This window comes from Camelus bactrianus, chromosome 16 (genome assembly GCF_048773025.1).
Source record: "Camelus bactrianus isolate YW-2024 breed Bactrian camel chromosome 16, ASM4877302v1, whole genome shotgun sequence".
Lineage (NCBI taxonomy): Eukaryota > Metazoa > Chordata > Mammalia > Artiodactyla > Camelidae > Camelus > Camelus bactrianus.
The window spans coordinates 8,748,078-8,765,655 of NC_133554.1; the positions used below are offsets into that span (position 1 = coordinate 8,748,078).

The following is a 17,578-nucleotide window of genomic DNA, read 5'->3' on the forward strand; positions in this document are numbered from 1 at the left end:
GAAAATTTATTAATTTATTTAACATTTAGATTTGGACAGTAAAGTTCTAAGACAAGTAAATAGCACAGAAAACACATTTTCTTCATGATTTCAAATGGTAAATATTAAATAACTACACATTTCTCCCTTCCAATGGGTTCTCCATCTCTGTTTTTCTCCCAAGGTTATCACATGTTCAGATGACCAGATGTTATTGTTGGCTTTGGCTTTGACTTAAAGATCCTAGATATTTGCTCCTCAGAATGACTCTTTTCCTTTAATGACATGGAACTCAAAGCAGCAGTCATTTCCTCTTTCTGCCATGGATTACCTTGATACCGTTAGATCTGTAGTGAGGCTAGTCTGAAGATGTCTCGGGAACAAACAAGTACTGGTTTTTGTTAATTATTTATTATTAAAGGAGTTGTAGAGAACTTTGAAAAGCACGTAGAAGAAATTCATGAGCCATAATTCTGTTACTCATAGACAAATCATTGGTGCATTTTTTCCAGGCTTTTTTCTATGTACTATAACATTATAAGCTCAGTTAAGTTGAATGGAGTGTAGGGCCTTCAGAGATAATCTCAGATCATGGTTAAAATTTTAGGAAATCATCATTATCTGGGATGGCTTATTGTAGAGAACTGAGACCTCTGTTGATCAGGTGATCCAGCAGTGGTGATAGTTCTGATAAGAGTTCCCTGGAGCAGTTAGGGTCAAGCTTTGTGGCTGGGTTGCTGTTCGGGAAAAGGAGGAGGTCAAGGGTTTGGACTTCTGTATTTCCCACTCCTTGCATAAACCAGAAGACCCTCTGGGTTTGGTCAGGATAGGCATTTATATAATCAGCTGTGGCCAAATTATAGAGCATCTAAAATAAAAAATATGTCCCAATCCCTGCCCTACCACAAACAACATTAATCTAAAACCAGATAATCTCCCAGTAATTGAGAATTCATACAGAATGTACAGTTCCATATCCTTTCTATATGAAAGGTTTTTTGATTACGATTTGGATGTAATGGTAATGAATCATCTTGAAATTGGGAGAGTCGTTCAGGCTGGTAGGGCTGTCCTAATCAGAGTAACCTTTAGATTTTGCTCGTAACACTTGAGAGAAACAGACCTAACAAGTTTGGCAGTGGGTTCATTTGTGGGATAAATGGCCCAAATAATATTTAACAGTTCCAGCAGTGAATCGACATTCCGTCAGTTATACGAAGAAACTTTAGAAGCTCTCTTTTGGGAAACTTGCCTTATGTGATTCTTTGTATACATGCTGTTTCACTTTACATGATTCATTCACAGTGTGTATATTACATCTAATAAAAGAGTCTCTTTTTTTGAAAAATTAGAATTTCCTAGAATATATTGAATCTTTGGAAGAAGCTTGACTACTTGTTTCATTATAGAAATGTGCAGCTGAAATTCAAATTTATTCTTGTAATTTAATTTATAAATAAACGTTATTACTTTTTAACTGGTATTTTTCTTTCCAGTTTCTCTTCAGCAACGGGTAGCAGAATTGGAAAAAATTAATGCAGAGTTTTTACGTGCACAGCAGCAGCTTGAGCAAGAATTTAATCAAAAGAGAGCAAAATTTAAAGAGTTATATTTGGCTAAAGAGGGTAAGTTTATAAGCCCCCAGCCCCCATACTAAAACTGCCTTAAAATGTCAATTTCTTGGTAGTACAATGTTAATTTTATCATTGAGTAAACCTTGATTTTATTTCTACATACGTTGTATAACAGAAGACTATTTAGAGGCTAAGGGTTAAGAATGAAATTGAAAAATAAGTTGAAAAATGCATTATTCAGATTTTTGTCTTTTGACCTTAATGATGAGATTTAATATGGTGGGCTAGGTAGTCCTGGGACACAGGACTTCCAGTGCTCTTAACACTTGGGAGATAGCCCCAGGCAAGTCAGGACTGTTGGCATTCTAATAATATCCTTAGCTGTGTTGTATTAAAACTGACATTTCATGTAATTTATCCAACAAATCTTAATTACCAATAAATATGTTTAATACCTATTAAGAGGCGGACATTGTGCCTAGGTGCTGGGTATACAGAAGGGGCAGATTTGTGTGGTTTTTTTAATGCATACAACTTGAACTCTAGTGAGGGAAACAAATATTAAGTAATTATGAGTTATTTAAAAGATGTAAACTGTATAAGGCAAATATATGAGTGTATCGTTAGGGAGACTAATCTGAAGAATGAGGGAAAAGAAAGGGTTTACATTTTGGGTACTGACATAGGAACACATAGATGTAGTTTCCACAGCCCTCTGAGTGATTGTCAGCGTGATTGTGGAATACCAGCATCCACATTACTGTCACCTGGGAAACTTGTTAGAAATGCAGAATTTTGGGTCCTGTCCCAGATTTTCCTAGCCAGATCCTCTGGGATTAGGGTCTAGCAGTTGGTGTTTTAGGACGCTTTCCAGATAATTCAGATGCACAGTAAATGTTGAGAACCACTTCTGTAGTCTAGACCAGTAGCTCTCAAACTTTAAAGTGGATAAAAATCACCTGGATACTTGTTGGAACACAGTATGTTGGGGAGGAGTCTGAGAATTTGCATTTCTAATAAGCTTGTAGGTGATTGCAGTACTCCTGGTCCAGGGACCTCAGTTTGAGAACCACTACTCCAGACTAGTGATCCTCCAATTTTTAAATTTATGTATTCCATAAAATGTTTATATACACCTCTCACACCTTTTAGAATTTTTAATTTTAAATTTAAAAGGATATGAAGGATGTAAATTTTATCATACTGTTAATACTGACAACTTAAATTAAAACTTTATGCTTTTAAACATATCCAGTAGAATCATTGTGATTTAATATCCATCACAGCCATTTAATAAAAAAAAATGAATAAACTCTTCAGAAATTTCACATTTTTCCCTTCTTATGTTAGTTTTTTTTAACATCCCCCTCAGAATTTTATTCTAAAAAGTGTTTTTTAAGAACAAACATGAGTGTGCGTCAGAATTTTACCTCCAGGGTTTATTAAAACAAAGATTACTGGACCCCATTCCCAGAGTTTCTGATTCACTAGGTCTGTGGGATCCTAGAAATTTGCATTTCTAGAAAGTTACCAGGTGATGCTGATGTTGTTGGTTCAGGGATCACACTTTGAGAACCACTGGCCTAAAGTAATATTTTGTGCTTGAAAGCCATTAAAAAAAATTGGTCAGACTTCTCTGCAATAAAAATAATGCATGTAAATTTCTTTTGTATTACATTACCATTACAGTTATTTAAACGCACAGTTGATTACATCATACATACTGCCCACATTTAAAAATAAGCTGTAAAAATTATTGGAAGTGTACATCTTATGAGCTGTGTTGGTTCCCCCTCCCAATTAAATCATTAACCTCTAGTGAATATTACTAATGTCTAGACAAAGATAAGTTTCAGTTTTTTAAAAATAGATGTAAGTTCAGCCCTTGATCTTGTAAATAAATAGATGGAAATGTTTTTTTTTTAATAGTGATATTTTATTCTCTTAACTCTTTCTGAATTATATTAAATCACATAGTGCTCTAGCTTCAAAAATAATTTTATTCCATTGGCTGACAACTCAATTAAATCTTCTTTCAATTTTGTTGAAAGCAGACTTTGCAGTCCACGTGACCTGCCAAAAGATTTGTTACCCAGTTATTAGTCATTCACTTTTTTTATTACTGACATTGATATTTCCAATTATTCCTCTGGTTTGATGTCACAAAGGAGTTTTGACACAACAGGGCAGTGAACTATAGTAAAACTCAGGATGAGTGAAAGGTTTTCATTTGTTAAGTGGGAGCATGGTGTTAAGTAAAGGGAGGTGGACAAGGAGAATCTACACTTAAACACCCCTCTGTTTCAGGAAGGATTATTTATGAAAGTTGAAGATCTAGAATTTGATTCCTTTAAAACAGCATGTGCCTGGAAAATCTTTGCATATCCCCTGGGTTACATAAACCTTACTTTGAAGATCACTGTCCTGGAGTGGTATTATTCAGGCTACAGATTGTAACTCACTGATGGATAACAAAATGAGTGGGTTGTGACCAGCAATTTTTTTAAAAAGAAATAAAATGGAAAATAACAGCATATTATTTACTTGGTAAGTTTAAGTAAAAGTAGAACAGTGTACACTTGCATGTATAGAGTTGTGTGATAAAATATATTTTTTGCTGTGAATTGTGGTAAAAACAGTTTGGAAGCCACTGTTCTGTAAGACGGAAGATTCCTAGGCCTTACAGAATTCAGCCTCTGGCTTGGAAAGGTTTACTGACTGTAGTATGGGATGGGATTCTGTTTTCTCATGAGTTGCAGGAGGGCTGTTCCCTGTTAATTTTGTTCCTTCATAGGCTGACAGGGAGATGAGAAAGCTGGTATTCTTTTCTAGGCACGGTGGCACTCTGCAAGACACTGTGGAGGTTGGGATGAATGAGATAAGGTTTTTATCTTCAAGAAAGTATAGTCTATGGGGATAGGTAATACATTTTGCACAGTATCATCCTTACTTGAGTGTATGTAAAGTGTCATGAAAAGTAAGTTCTGTCTGGTTCTTGAGTATGTTCATGTGAATTTGTTAACATCTCCCTTTTAAAATTTGTTTTGATCTTGAATTAATGTGGTACTACTTTAAACTCTGTGCAATGATATGTTCTTGTCAAGATGACTATAATACCTTTTAATATATATGTATGAGGTCATGGCAGTATTTCCTTTGAGGACCAGTTCAAACTCACTATGATACTGGCCTGTGGCATCCTCTTCCATTTCTCACACCAGTAAATCTGTTGCTTCATCATCTTCTCTACAGTCTTTTTTCAGTCTTTGCTCATTCAGTAAATTCAAGTTTATCTCATCCAAAGTTTGTTCATTTTGCTTTCTGTTTTTCTCTGTCCCCAAATAAAGCCGTTATGTTTTTCTTTGTTTTCTTATCATAATTTTTGAAATTACAAAATTGACTTTTCTGTAAAATTTTGAAAAAATGAAAATAAGAACCCCTCATTTCTGAAATACATTATCAGTTGCAGTTTTATATCTCTTAATTTAAACAACTTGTAATGTGGATTCATTCAAAAACATATTTGGTATGTTAAAACTTCTTTGACTACATCTAGACCCAATAAACTTTATGTGTACTATAGTATCTTTACTGTCTGAAGTTCTCAATGAACTTAAGTTGGCTATAGAGAACAGGTGAAGTAACTTTCTACAAAATTTCAAAAGGAATAATGTGATCCTCTTTTGAGAATTTTGGTGTCATTTCTAAAGAAATTGCACACTGTGGAAAAGGTAAATGCTGATTTAGTTTCTGTCTTGGCTGTTTGCCTGTATCATTATAAAAAACAGATTTAAAGATGTTCTCTAAAGAAGCAGCTTATATTATTGCATGAGTATAAGCCTAGTCTTCTGTGATTTTCACAGGTGGTAAGTTATAAGCCATGGTTTTAATGTGTTCAGCAGTCTTTGTCTATTTTATCTTTCAGCCAGCCAGGTCAGAGTAACCCCAGAAGTCCAAACGCTGGCGGGCGTTTTTCCCAATAGGAATAGCTTTTGCTTTGGTGTTGTAATAGCTGTGCTTTCGTTTATTTGGGTGAAATATAAGTGCAAATAGCAATGAGGAGTACTAGTAAGAGATTATTACATTTTAACTCCTCTTACTGACTGTTCTGCCTTAGTACCCATTCTTTTCCCAGCTGACTTCAGCGGGGAATGTTATGACTAGTTCTGAAAGTTTTGTTGCTTTTCTGTTGAACTTAAAAAAGGGATTTAGCTTTAAAAAAAAAAGTATTTGATTTAGCTTTCTCCTTTAACCAACTTCAGTACAAAGCTTGGCACTGCAGCAGTGTTTGTGCTTTGTGATTTGGAAATCCTCAGTCTTGGGCAATGAGTAAGAGCCTATTACATGAAGCAGCAAACAAAAGGCCACAGAATTCTCAATTTGAAGCAGAAGAGTAGAAATAGAGCTCATGTTAACCACCAGAAGACAGTGAAATTTTCTAGTGGTTTTTAAAAGATTTTGTACATGGTCATAACTTACATAAAGCTCTGATGCTAACTAATCAGATCTTCAATAGTTAAAAGCTAGGTTTTGGAAGATATTTGTGGTTCACATACTGTAAGTTTGTACTTAGATGTGGAAATAAAACTAGATTATGTTTTAAAACTTAACCATTAGAATCTTGGAAACATACATAAATTGAAATAAGGGTTAACAGATTGTTTAAACTGTAGACACAGAGAGTTTGTAAATTAGAAAATGATATTGAAGGGTTCTCTCTCCCGGTGAGACAAAGAGAGAAATGTCAAAGAGCAGTTGACGTAGAAGATGAATTGAGTCTCTAACACACTTCTAAAAAGGGTTCCAGGAGAAGAGAATGGAGGGAATAGTAGAGAAAATTTGAGGATATAATAATAGATTTTTCAAGCATTAAGAAACAGAAGTGAAAAGAAATAAAAAGAAAAAAAAACAAGTGAGTCTTTAACATAAATACTGTGAACCATGTAGGATAAATAAATAGTAAATTTATACTTTGACACATCTTAAACTGTGGAGCATCAAGAATGAAAAGAAAATTTTGAAAGCTACTGGAGAGAAGCAACAATTATGCTGACAAGAGATACCACATAAGCAGAACAGATGCTAGGAAACAATGAAATAAGATCTTCAAAGTGCAGAGAAAAAGCAGTTGTGAACCTAAAATATTATATGAAGCTTAAGTATTCAAGAGCAAGAACAAAATTGGTATTTCAGGCATACAAAAACTTAAGAACATTTATCACCCACATAAATCACCAGAAGAACTAGTAAAGATAATGTTTACAAGGAGAAAAGTAAACATAAGAGGGAATGGATAGGATATAAGAAACAATACCGACATAGAAACTAATAAATCTGACTGTAAAAAAGAAAACCAAAAAACTTCCTCGTTCACTTTCATTTTTTTTAAAGAAGAAAGTAAAACAAATGAGGCAATAACAACAAAATTGAGACTTAAGGCAAAAAGCATTGAAGATATGATATAGAAGGCCATTTCATGATGAATGAAACAATCTACAGATAGAATGTAATCATGAATTTGTCTGTACCTAACAAAATAGCCATGATATGTCATATAAAACAAAAGGTGATAGAATTACAAGGAGAAATTGGTAAATACACATATAGGAGATGTTTAACATATCAGTTGCTAGATCAAGTAATAGGTAGAAACATCATAGCTTTGAACAACAGAATTTTAAAAAGCTTCATCTCTTAGGAATGATGTACTGAAAAAATTAAAAATATACGTCCTTTATATTCATAAGGGGCACCTAAAAATTGTCATTGTGTATCTCAAAGGAAGACTCAATGTATTTAAAAAGGCAAGCTATTTACTATGTTTTCTTACCTAATGCAGCTAGAAAGATTTTAAACAATGTAAATTTTTTTTTAAAGTTTGGAAACTAAGAATGCTTTCCTATTGCTTATGAGTTAAAGAGGAAATCATGATGGAGATTGTAAAATACTTAGAATACAGTGAAGATACTTGTGGGATGCAGCTAAAACAATACTTTGAAAGTAAGATTGTAACTTTAAAAACATTTATTAAAATTAATATTAAAAGGAATGAGAAATTAAAACTAAATGATCTAGTAAGTCATAGTATATAAAACATAGAAGCAAATTTTCCATGATGATTTAACAAAATTTGCCTCTAAAACCTATGCCTGTGGCATCCTTTTGTAAATAAGAATTCTGCTTATTGATTCTGTTTCTCTATGCTTATGGTTTATTCAGGTTTTCCATTTGAGGGATTTTGGTAATTTATATTTCCTGGAAAATTATTCATCTGAATTTACAACTTTTTGGCATGTGCATACACAGTACTTTTACATTTTCACATCTCTACTATATCAGTAATTGTCTTTTTTTTAATTAGTTTTTTCCAAAAGGTTTTTTTTTTAATTGAAGTATAGTTGATTTACAATACTGCATTAGTTTCAGGTGTGAAGCAAAGTAAATCAAGGTAAATCGGTTACATATTTTGTTCAGATTTTTCTAGTATAGGTTCACAAGGTAGTGAATATAGTTCCCTGTACTAAACAGTAAATCTTTATTGCTAATCTGTTTTATGTACAGTACTTTGTATCTCTTTATCCCATACTCCTAATTTATCCCTCCCTACCTCCCTTTCTCCTTTGGTATCCGTAAGTTTGTTTTCTAAGTATGTGAGTCACACACACATGCACATATTCCTAAACCAACTGTCTGTTAATGGGCACCTGGGTTGTTTCCATGTCTTGGCTATTGTAAACAGTGCTGTTATGAGCACGTGTAATTTTTTGAATTAGAGTTTTCATCCGAAAGATGTGCTTTTGATGTTATTGAGTTCCTTACTTTAATAAGCTTCTTTAAAGACAGTTATGTGAATCAGTAAGTATAGCAGTGTATCATTGGGTTTATAGTATATATAAGTAGCAACATATGTAACAGCAAAAGCATAGACATGGGAAAAAGAGAAGAGAGCTATAGAGGAGTAAGATCTCTATATTTCACTGGGACTGAGATTGTATAAATCTGAAATAGAGTCTGTTAAGATATATATGGTAAGCCCTAGAGCAACCACTAACACAAGAACCTATAGTGAAACGATTATGAAAGGAATTAATATGTTACTTTAGAAATTATTCACTTAAGGCAAAAGAAAGCAGTGAAAGAAGAATAGAGGAACAAAAGGACATAAAATATAGTGAAGAAAAGTTGCAAACTTAAATCCAATAATATTGTTATATCAGTAATATTAAATGTGAATGGATTAAACAATCCAAATAAAAGGTAGAGAGTTTCAGACTGGTTAATAACAAGATCCAACTATATAGTCTAGTTGATACATTTGAGATCCAAAGATACAAACAGATTGAAAGTAAAAGGATGAAAAAAATATATTTTGCATATAGCAACCATAAGAAAGCTGGAAAGACCATGCTAATATCAGGCAAAATAGATTTCAAACCAAAACAAGTTACTAAAGAAGGACATTTTATAGTGACAAAAGGACCATCCAGCAGGAGAACAAAATAGTTACATATACATCTAATTACAGAGTGCCAAAATACAGGAAGCAAACTGACAGAAAGGGAGGGAGAAATATAGTCTGACAGTAAGAGTAGTACTCTTGAACACTTTACTTTCATTAATGAGTAGAACAACAAGAAGAAGATAACAAGGAAATATAAGAGGGTTGAAATAATACAATCTGTATTCTCTTGACTACAGTGTAGTGAAATGTAGGAAACTCACAAATATGTAGAAATTAGATACTACAATCCTAAGAAATCAGTGGCTAAAAGAAGAAATCACAAAGAAAATTAGAAAATACTTTGAGGTAAGTGAAATTGTAGACACACCATACCAACCCTTATGAGATGCAGTTACATCAGTACTTAGACATACACAGCTATAAATCCCTGTATTGAAATATTTCAAGTCAGTAATCTACCCTTCCACCTTAAAATGCTAGAAAAAAGTTAATGAACCCTAAAACAAGTAGGAGGGAAGGAAATGAGGATTAGAGTAAGATTTGGTGAATTACAGAATAGAAAATCAATAATGAAAATCAGTGAAAGTAATAGTGCTTTCTTTGGAAAGACCAACAAAATTGACACATCTTTAGCTGTATTGACCAAGAAATGAATACAGGGGCCGTTACTACTACCCTTACAGAAGAATAAGGGAGTCTGAATGATGAAATGCACAAATTCCTAGGAAGATACAAACACCAAAACTAACTGAAGAAGAAATAGAAAATCTGAATTAGACCCATAGCAAATAAAGAAATTGAATTTGTAGTTAAAAAACTACCCACAAAAAAATGAAAAGCCTAGGCTTAGATGGCTTAAGTAGTGAATTTTACTGTATGTTCAAAGAATTAACATTGATACTTCTCAAACTCTACTAAAAAGTAAACAGGAGGAGAGACTTCCATACTAATTTTATAAGGCTAATACCCCAGTATCAAATCAAGATGGACATCACAAGAAAAAAAAACCCCAAAACAAACCCTTCTACCCTACTCCCCCAAAAAACTACAAACCAATATTCCTTATGAATATAGATGCAAAAATTCTCAACAAAATACTAGCAAGCCAAATTCAGCAATACATAAAATGGATTATACACCATGTTCAAGTGGGATTTATCCTAACGATGCAAGGTTGGTTCAATACTTGAAAATCAGTTAATGTAATGCATCACATTAATAAGATAAAAACAAAAACATACAGTCTTCTCTGTAGACACAGAAAAAGCATTTGACAAAATTCAACACCCTTTTATGATAAAAAATACTAACCAAACTAAGAATAAAAGGAAGCTTCAACCTGATAAGAGGCATTTACAGAAAACCCACAGCTAACGTCATCATACTTAATGGTTAAAGACTGAATGCTTTCTTCCTAAGATTGGAACAAGACAGTGATGTCCACTTTTACCACTTTTCATCATTGGACTGGAGGTTCTATCCAGAGCAGTTAGGCCAAAACGCAGGGGTAGGGGGCAATAAAAAGGAATTCAGGTTGGAAAAGGAGAAGTAAAGCTTTCTATTCTTAGATGGTCTCTTTTACATAGAAAATTGTAGGGAATCCACTAAAAAACCATTTGAACTAATATGAGTTCAGCAGGGTTCCAGGATACAAGATAAATATACAAAAACCAATCTTATTTCCATACACTTGCAATGAATAATCTGGAAATGAAATTAAAGAAACAGTTTCATTTACAACAGCATCAAAAGTGAATAATATACTTAAGAGTAAATTTAACAAAATAAATATAAAACTTGTACTCTGGAAACTTAAAAAACACTGAAAAAAATTTAAAGATCTAAATTGGAAAGACATCCCATGTTCATACATCAGAAGATTTAATATTAGCAATATTCTTCTGATTGATCCTACAGATTTAATGCAATATCTTTTGGTGTCTCAGTTGCTTTCTTTGTAGGAATTAATAATTTGATCCTAAAATTTATATGAAAATGCCAGGGATCTAGAAACATTCTTGGGAAACAAAGTTGGAAGAAATGACACTTATTGATTTCAAAACTTACTGCAAAGCAACAGTAATCAAGATAGTATAGTTTTAGTATAAGGATAGGAATAATTCAATGGAACAAAATTGTGAATCCAGAAATATATATGATCAGTTGATTTCCTCCAAGGTGCCAAAACAATTCAACGGGGATGGAATCATCTTTTCAGTGAATTGTACTGAGACCTCTGGATGTCTACATGCTAAAGAATAACGTTGGACTCCTAGCATCTACAGAAGTTAACTCAGCATGTGTCAGGCATCTAGGTTTAAAAAATAAACTGTAAAACTCTTAAGAGAAAAATGTAGGGGTACGCCTTTGTGGCTTTGGGTTAGGCAGTCATGTCTTAGATAGTGACACTACAAGCAGAAACAGTGAAAAATTAGATAAACTGGTCTTTGTAAAAAGTTAAAAAATTTTTGGGTTCCCAAGTACACTAACTAAAGAATGAAAAAACAGTCCAGCAAATGGGAGAAAAGTTTGCAAATATATCAGATAAGGGACTTTTATCTAGGTTATACTAAGAACTCTTACAATTCAATAATGAAAAGACAGCCCAATTAAAATTGGTCAACAGATCTGAATAGACCTTTATCCAAGAAAGCTACATAAATGGCCAGTAAGCACATGTTAAGATGCTCCATGTCATCATCTATGAGGGAAACACAAAACTACAATGAGACGCCACTTTACACTCACCAAGATAGCTGTGTCAAAAAGGCAGTTAATAACAAGAGTTGGCCAGAATATGGAGAAATCAGAACCCTCATGCACTGCTGGCAGGAATGTTAAATGGTCTAGTAGCTTTGTAATAGTCTTTCAGTTCCTTAAGTGGTTAAACATAGAGTTACCATTTGACCCAGCAGTTCTACTCCAAGGTATATATACAAGAGGAAAGAAGACACGTCCATACATTAATCTTTCTACGTGAATTTCCATGGCCGCCTTATTCATAGTAGTCAAAAAGTGAGGAATAAACCCAAAATCCATTAACTGATAAATGGATAAACAAATTGCTTTTATTATTCCTCCATAAAAAGGAATGAAGTACTGATACTACAACATGGATGAACCTTGAAAGTATTATCCTAAGGGACAAAAGCCAGTCAGAGAGTATGTATGATTCCATTTATATGAAATACCCAGAATTGGTGGTTAGGGATAGGTTAGTGGTTACCTAGGATTGGGGGGTGGAGGGTATAGGGTAGGGGGATGATAAATAGAGTGCTGGATTTCTTTGTGGGGTGATTAAAATATTTCAAAATTGATTGTGGTGATGGTTGTATAAATCTGCAAATATATTAAAACAGTGAGAGATCACTACCCAAATATGAAAACAATAGGGGGTCACTACACACCTATTTAAATGGCTCAAATCTAAAACATGGACACCACCAATGCTGCTGATGATGTGGAGCAACAGGAACTCTTATTCACTGCTGGTGGGAATGCAACATGGTACAGCTGCTTTGGGAGGCAGTTTGGCAGTTTCTTACAAAACTAAACATACTCAGGATATGATTCAGCAGTTTTGCTCTTTGGTATTTACCTGAATGAATTGAAATATGTCCCCCTCAAACCTGCACATAAATGTTTTTTGCAACTTTATTTGTTGGCGATTGACAAAACTTAGAAGCAACCAAGATGTTCTTCAGTAGTTGAGCAGATAAATTGTGGTACAGTGGAATATTGTTCAGTGTGAAAAGGAAACGAGCTCTCAAGCCATGAAAAGTAGAGAAAATTAAATGTATACTACTCAGTGAAAGAAGCCAATCTGAAGGGACAACATACTGAGTAATTCTAACTATATGACTTTCTGGAAAAAGGGAAACTATGGAGATAGTAAAAAGCTAAGTGGTCGCCAGGGGTTAGGAGGATAGGAGGATGAACAAGCAAAGCAGAGATTTTTAGGGCACTGAAACTCTTCTGTATGATACTAGAGTGGTGGATACATGTCACTATACATTATCCTAATGTAAACTCTGGAATTTGAGTGATAAGGATGTGTCATTGTAAGTTCAGAAATCATGATAAATGTACCGCTGTGGTGAGGGATGTCAGCAGGGGGAGAGGTTGTACATGGGGATGTAGGGAGTTGATGGGAACTCTGTACTTCCTGCTCAGTTTTGCTGTAAACCCAACATTGCTCTAAGAAATAAAGTTTAATTAAAAAATTCTTGAGACATCTCAAAATAATAAGTTGTAGAATGCAAATGGGTGGATGGGACAGGATTGCCTATTGGTTTATGATTGCTGGAGCTGGGCAGTGGGTACATGAGGCTTATAATAATCATCTTTAATATCTGGTAGGGGAAGTCTCCCCACTTTATTCAAAACTATCATGGCCTTTTGAATGCCCTTTTTAAGGGGAGGAGGTAATTAGATTTATTTATTTACTTATTTTTAAAGTGGAGGTACTGGGGATTGAACTCAGGACCTTGTGCATGTTAGGCAGGCACTCTACCACTGAGCTATCCCCTCTCGCTATCATGGCCTTTTGAAATTATTATGGAAAATTTTAAATATATACAAGAGTAGACTAAATATTAAATAATGCTGTATTAGTTTAGACAGTATAGGATTGGCATGAGAACAGACAAATAAGCTTTATTTGTAGAATAGAGGTTTCATAATCAGACCCTCAGTATATCAGGACATTTGATGTATGATGTAAACGGCTTTATAAAAATGGGAAAAGACTGAGGCCTTGGGTGTGGAACCAGGGGAACATCTACATGAAAAAGTAGATTCCTACCTCACACTGGAATGCCCATGAACTGTAATAGCTGATCTGTTGGTTCTGTGGTATTGCAGTTAACAAAGTGAGGTAGTTACTTGTATTACCAGTGTCAAAAACTGAGGAATGAGCTAATTGTGGAAAAATACTACAGTACTAGAGCATTAAGGTTAAAAACCTGCAACATAGTGTAAAGGTGTAAAATATGCATAGTAATGATAACTCTGCATTCCTGATAGTTGCCTCTGAAGAAAATAGTGTATTTGTAAAGTTATGTTTCTTAAGGTTAGAAAGAAATTGAGACATATGTAGCAATGATACTAAAAATTGATGAAGCTAGGTGATAGGTAATAGGTGTTCATTATAGAATCCTTTATGTTTGTTTCTTCTTGAAGTGTTAGTATAACCAAATGAAGTGTCTTGTTTGTATCCCAAGTCAAACAAATCTTCATAAATACATTTTTGTGGCAATTGGAGAAATTTCACTAAGACTGAGTATTAGATTATATCAAGCAGTTGTTTTGTTAGATGTGATGATGGTGGCACTGTGTGTAAGAAGATATGCATGTATAGTATGTTTGATGATGTAATATGGTTTCTGGGACTTTTAAAATACTTCAGCAAAGAAAAAGGATGGTTGAAATAAAATCTTGGTAACTGGTAGTGGGTGTGTGAAGGATTGTTGTATTATACTCTCAACTTTTGAGTATGTTTGAAAATCATCTGTAAAACATCTACAAAAACAAAAAATAATTGTTCTTTAATAACTTGTACCCATTGGCTAACATTTTTGAAATGCTTTGCTACAAAAAAACTGTTTTTCTAACTTTATTTTTAAGTTCTGTTTGTTTCCTAGTTTAAGTATACATATACACATATATTTAACAAATAATATATACTGTATATTATATATGACAAATAATATGTATATTATATCTTACCTAAATATTTATAAAGTAAGTCAGGAATAAGATTTGATCCAGTTTTCCTCCAGGGTCTCTATACTGCTTTTAATTGAGGAAACATGCCAAAAATTAGTATGTAGGTTTAATATTTATTTGCAGTTTTTCTGTTCATAATGGCAGCATGGTAGTGAATAGCTCTGGGTAATTTCCAATAAGTCAAAAGTCGTGGGGATTATTAGCATGAGGAGGTATTAAGTGTATAAATCTGAGCCTTGACAGAATTGGAGTTCTCAAAATTTGATAAAGTATTCCATAAGTAATGCTTTTCCTTTTATTTCACATTTTGTGAAGCAGCACTTAGAATATACAGTTGATACACACACACACTTCTTTTGTGGTTTCACATGTTTATGTCTTTACTCAGTTTCTGGGTCATTCCCAGTGATATACCTACCATAAAAGTTATCTATTTTGCCTTCAAGATTCTTTTGATAATTCCTTTCTGCAACTAATGTTCTTATAACTGTCTCTGGCTAGTGTTTCAGAATATTTTAATAGTGGTGACAAAATGATATGAAACTGATATTGAGAGAGTGAAGATTTTGTAAATGACTTCGCTTAAAATTATTATGACTAGGTTTTTTTTTTCTGTTACTTGAATTACCAAATTGTTAATTCCTATGATTGTTTGATAATGATGAATATCTTCACAACTTTTAAAAGTTCTTTAATTGATGTTATTTGATTTTTTTTCAAGTACTTTGAAGATTGTACAGACAAAGCCTTGCCACTATTCTGGCTTGAGGGCATGGTGATTCCCTTAAAGTTACATAGCTGGTTAGTAGTAGAGCTAGGTCTTAAATCAAACTGTTTTTATGGCCAATTGGGTTAGTTATTGTGCTCTGTAAAGGAAACTGATGACTTCGCAAAGATGAACAGTTCTGCATAAATGTTTTTATAACATTTAGATGGCAAAAAACATAAAAAAGAAGTTAAGAGACAGCGGCAGACTGGGAAGTTTTGTTAGAGAAAACAGGATTAATATCCAGTATATATAAAATACTCTCCCAAATTAGAAGAAAAACAATTCATCAGAAACATAGTTAAAGGATATCACCAAAGAGGAAATACTGGTCATTAATAAATGTATGAAGCGATACTCAGTCTCTGTATTAGTAGGGAAATATGGATGAAAACTGTCACCATTTTCTACCCATGATGTTGGCAAGAAGTTAAAAAAAATTGAAAATAGTGACTCTTGGTAAGGGTATGGGAAAACAGACACACCTCTATATACTGTTGGTAGGTTCATTTTTTTATTGGAAGTCAGTTTGGCCAGATGCCCTACTTATGTTTAAATCATGTGATAGGCACATCAAATCAACTTAATATTTAAGAGATGGTAATGGTGGGGTGCTGAGAAATTAATCCCAGCTTAAAAAAGGCCTAGAGCCACTAACTGCCATGTACTCTGGCTTTCTTTTCTTTTTTACTAAACATTTTGAATTGTGTTTCAGTACAGTGTTTTATCATTAAAACAACTTTCTGAGGTGGCTGTTTTTATTCCAATTTTGCTGATGTGGAAACTGAGGCTAGAGAGGGTAATAAATAAATTCATTTAGCCAATGGGTAAAAGAGCCTAAATTTAAGCTCTAAAACTGGCCTTAATCACTCTGGTTAGGTAGTTAATAATTGATTTGTGATACCCAGCATACCTTAAACCTTGCCTTTATTAAAATGACTTCATTTTCTATGTTGTTTTAAAATGTAATGCTTAATTTTTTTCATTAGAATGTTAACATTATAAATATAATGCTTTATTTCTTCATTGGAATGTCAGCCTGATAAAAGTGAACTCTTCATTAATGGACAGTCTTCACTTTTTTTCGCAGAGGATCTGAAGAGGCAAAATGCGGTTTTACAAGCTGCACAAGATGATTTGGGACACCTTCGGACACAGCTGTGGGAAGCCCAAGCAGAGATGGAAAATATCAAGGCCATTGCCACGGTCTCTGAAAATACCAAGCAAGAAGCTATAGATGAAGTGAAAAGACAGTGGAGAGAAGAAGTTGCTTCACTTCAGGCTGTTATGAAAGGTAAAGACAAAGACAGATCCTTTTACGATTTTCTAAGGTAACTGATTCTCATGATTGAGAACGTTTTCAGAGGGTCTTAAAGTATATCCTGAGTTTTATATAGTTTTATGTATTACCATCTTCAAGATGGCCTGTTGTCTTCAAATAAAAGGGAAGCCAATGATACTATAAATAGGTATATAATCTGTAATTTTAATAAATTTAATAATGAATTCTGATGAGAGTGTTACAGAGATACTACATTAAATGAGAACTGTAGTTCATCGTAATGTTTAAAGCAGGGCTTCAAAATGGATTTTCTTATAGAAGACAGGCCAGTAATGTGAGTGAATAAAGCCGTCTGGGCACAGGAAGTGTGCTGAGCTGGAGACACCTCCCAGGCAGAGAATAAAGTTATTTACTATTTACACTTATTAGTTCCAGCTCATTAGGGCCCATCCAGGCCAGCATTGCCATAATTTTATATTTTAAAGAAAACTTTTTATTTTTAAGTGGAATTTTTGCTCATTCTCTGAGTTAGAATGACCTATGGGCTAGAATGGGCTTGCTGGGCTGCCAGCTGGCGGCCCTTGGTCTGAAGGAAGAGTAGTAGTTTATTTAGTCTCTTTCGGCTGTTAGCGCTAGTGCTTAATTACTGCCTGCGCTTCTGAGAAAATGATAATAAAATGAAGTAAGCTGCCTCCTGAATCTTTGGGTTCCTAGAATTAGTTTAGTTAATAATATAAATGTGAAATAGTGATGACTTTTTTCCCATCTTCACAGTTATGTGTCATTTG

At 33.8% G+C, this 17,578-nt stretch overlaps 1 protein-coding gene across 4 annotated transcripts in view; it reads left to right on the plus strand.

Annotated features, from left to right (window-relative positions):
• Positions 1-17,578, plus strand: part of RABEP1 (rabaptin, RAB GTPase binding effector protein 1) — a 165,766-nt gene that overhangs the window by 106,742 nt on the left and 41,446 nt on the right. For 3 of the 4 annotated variants that reach the window (XM_074342419.1, XM_045516452.2, XM_074342420.1), the window contains 2 exons: positions 1,476-1,604; positions 16,599-16,802. In XM_074342419.1, the coding sequence (XP_074198520.1) occupies positions 1,476-1,604; positions 16,599-16,802 (333 nt within the window). The remainder of the gene's footprint in view (positions 1-1,475; positions 1,605-16,598; positions 16,803-17,578) is intronic. The other variant, XM_074342421.1, reaches the window with a different exon arrangement.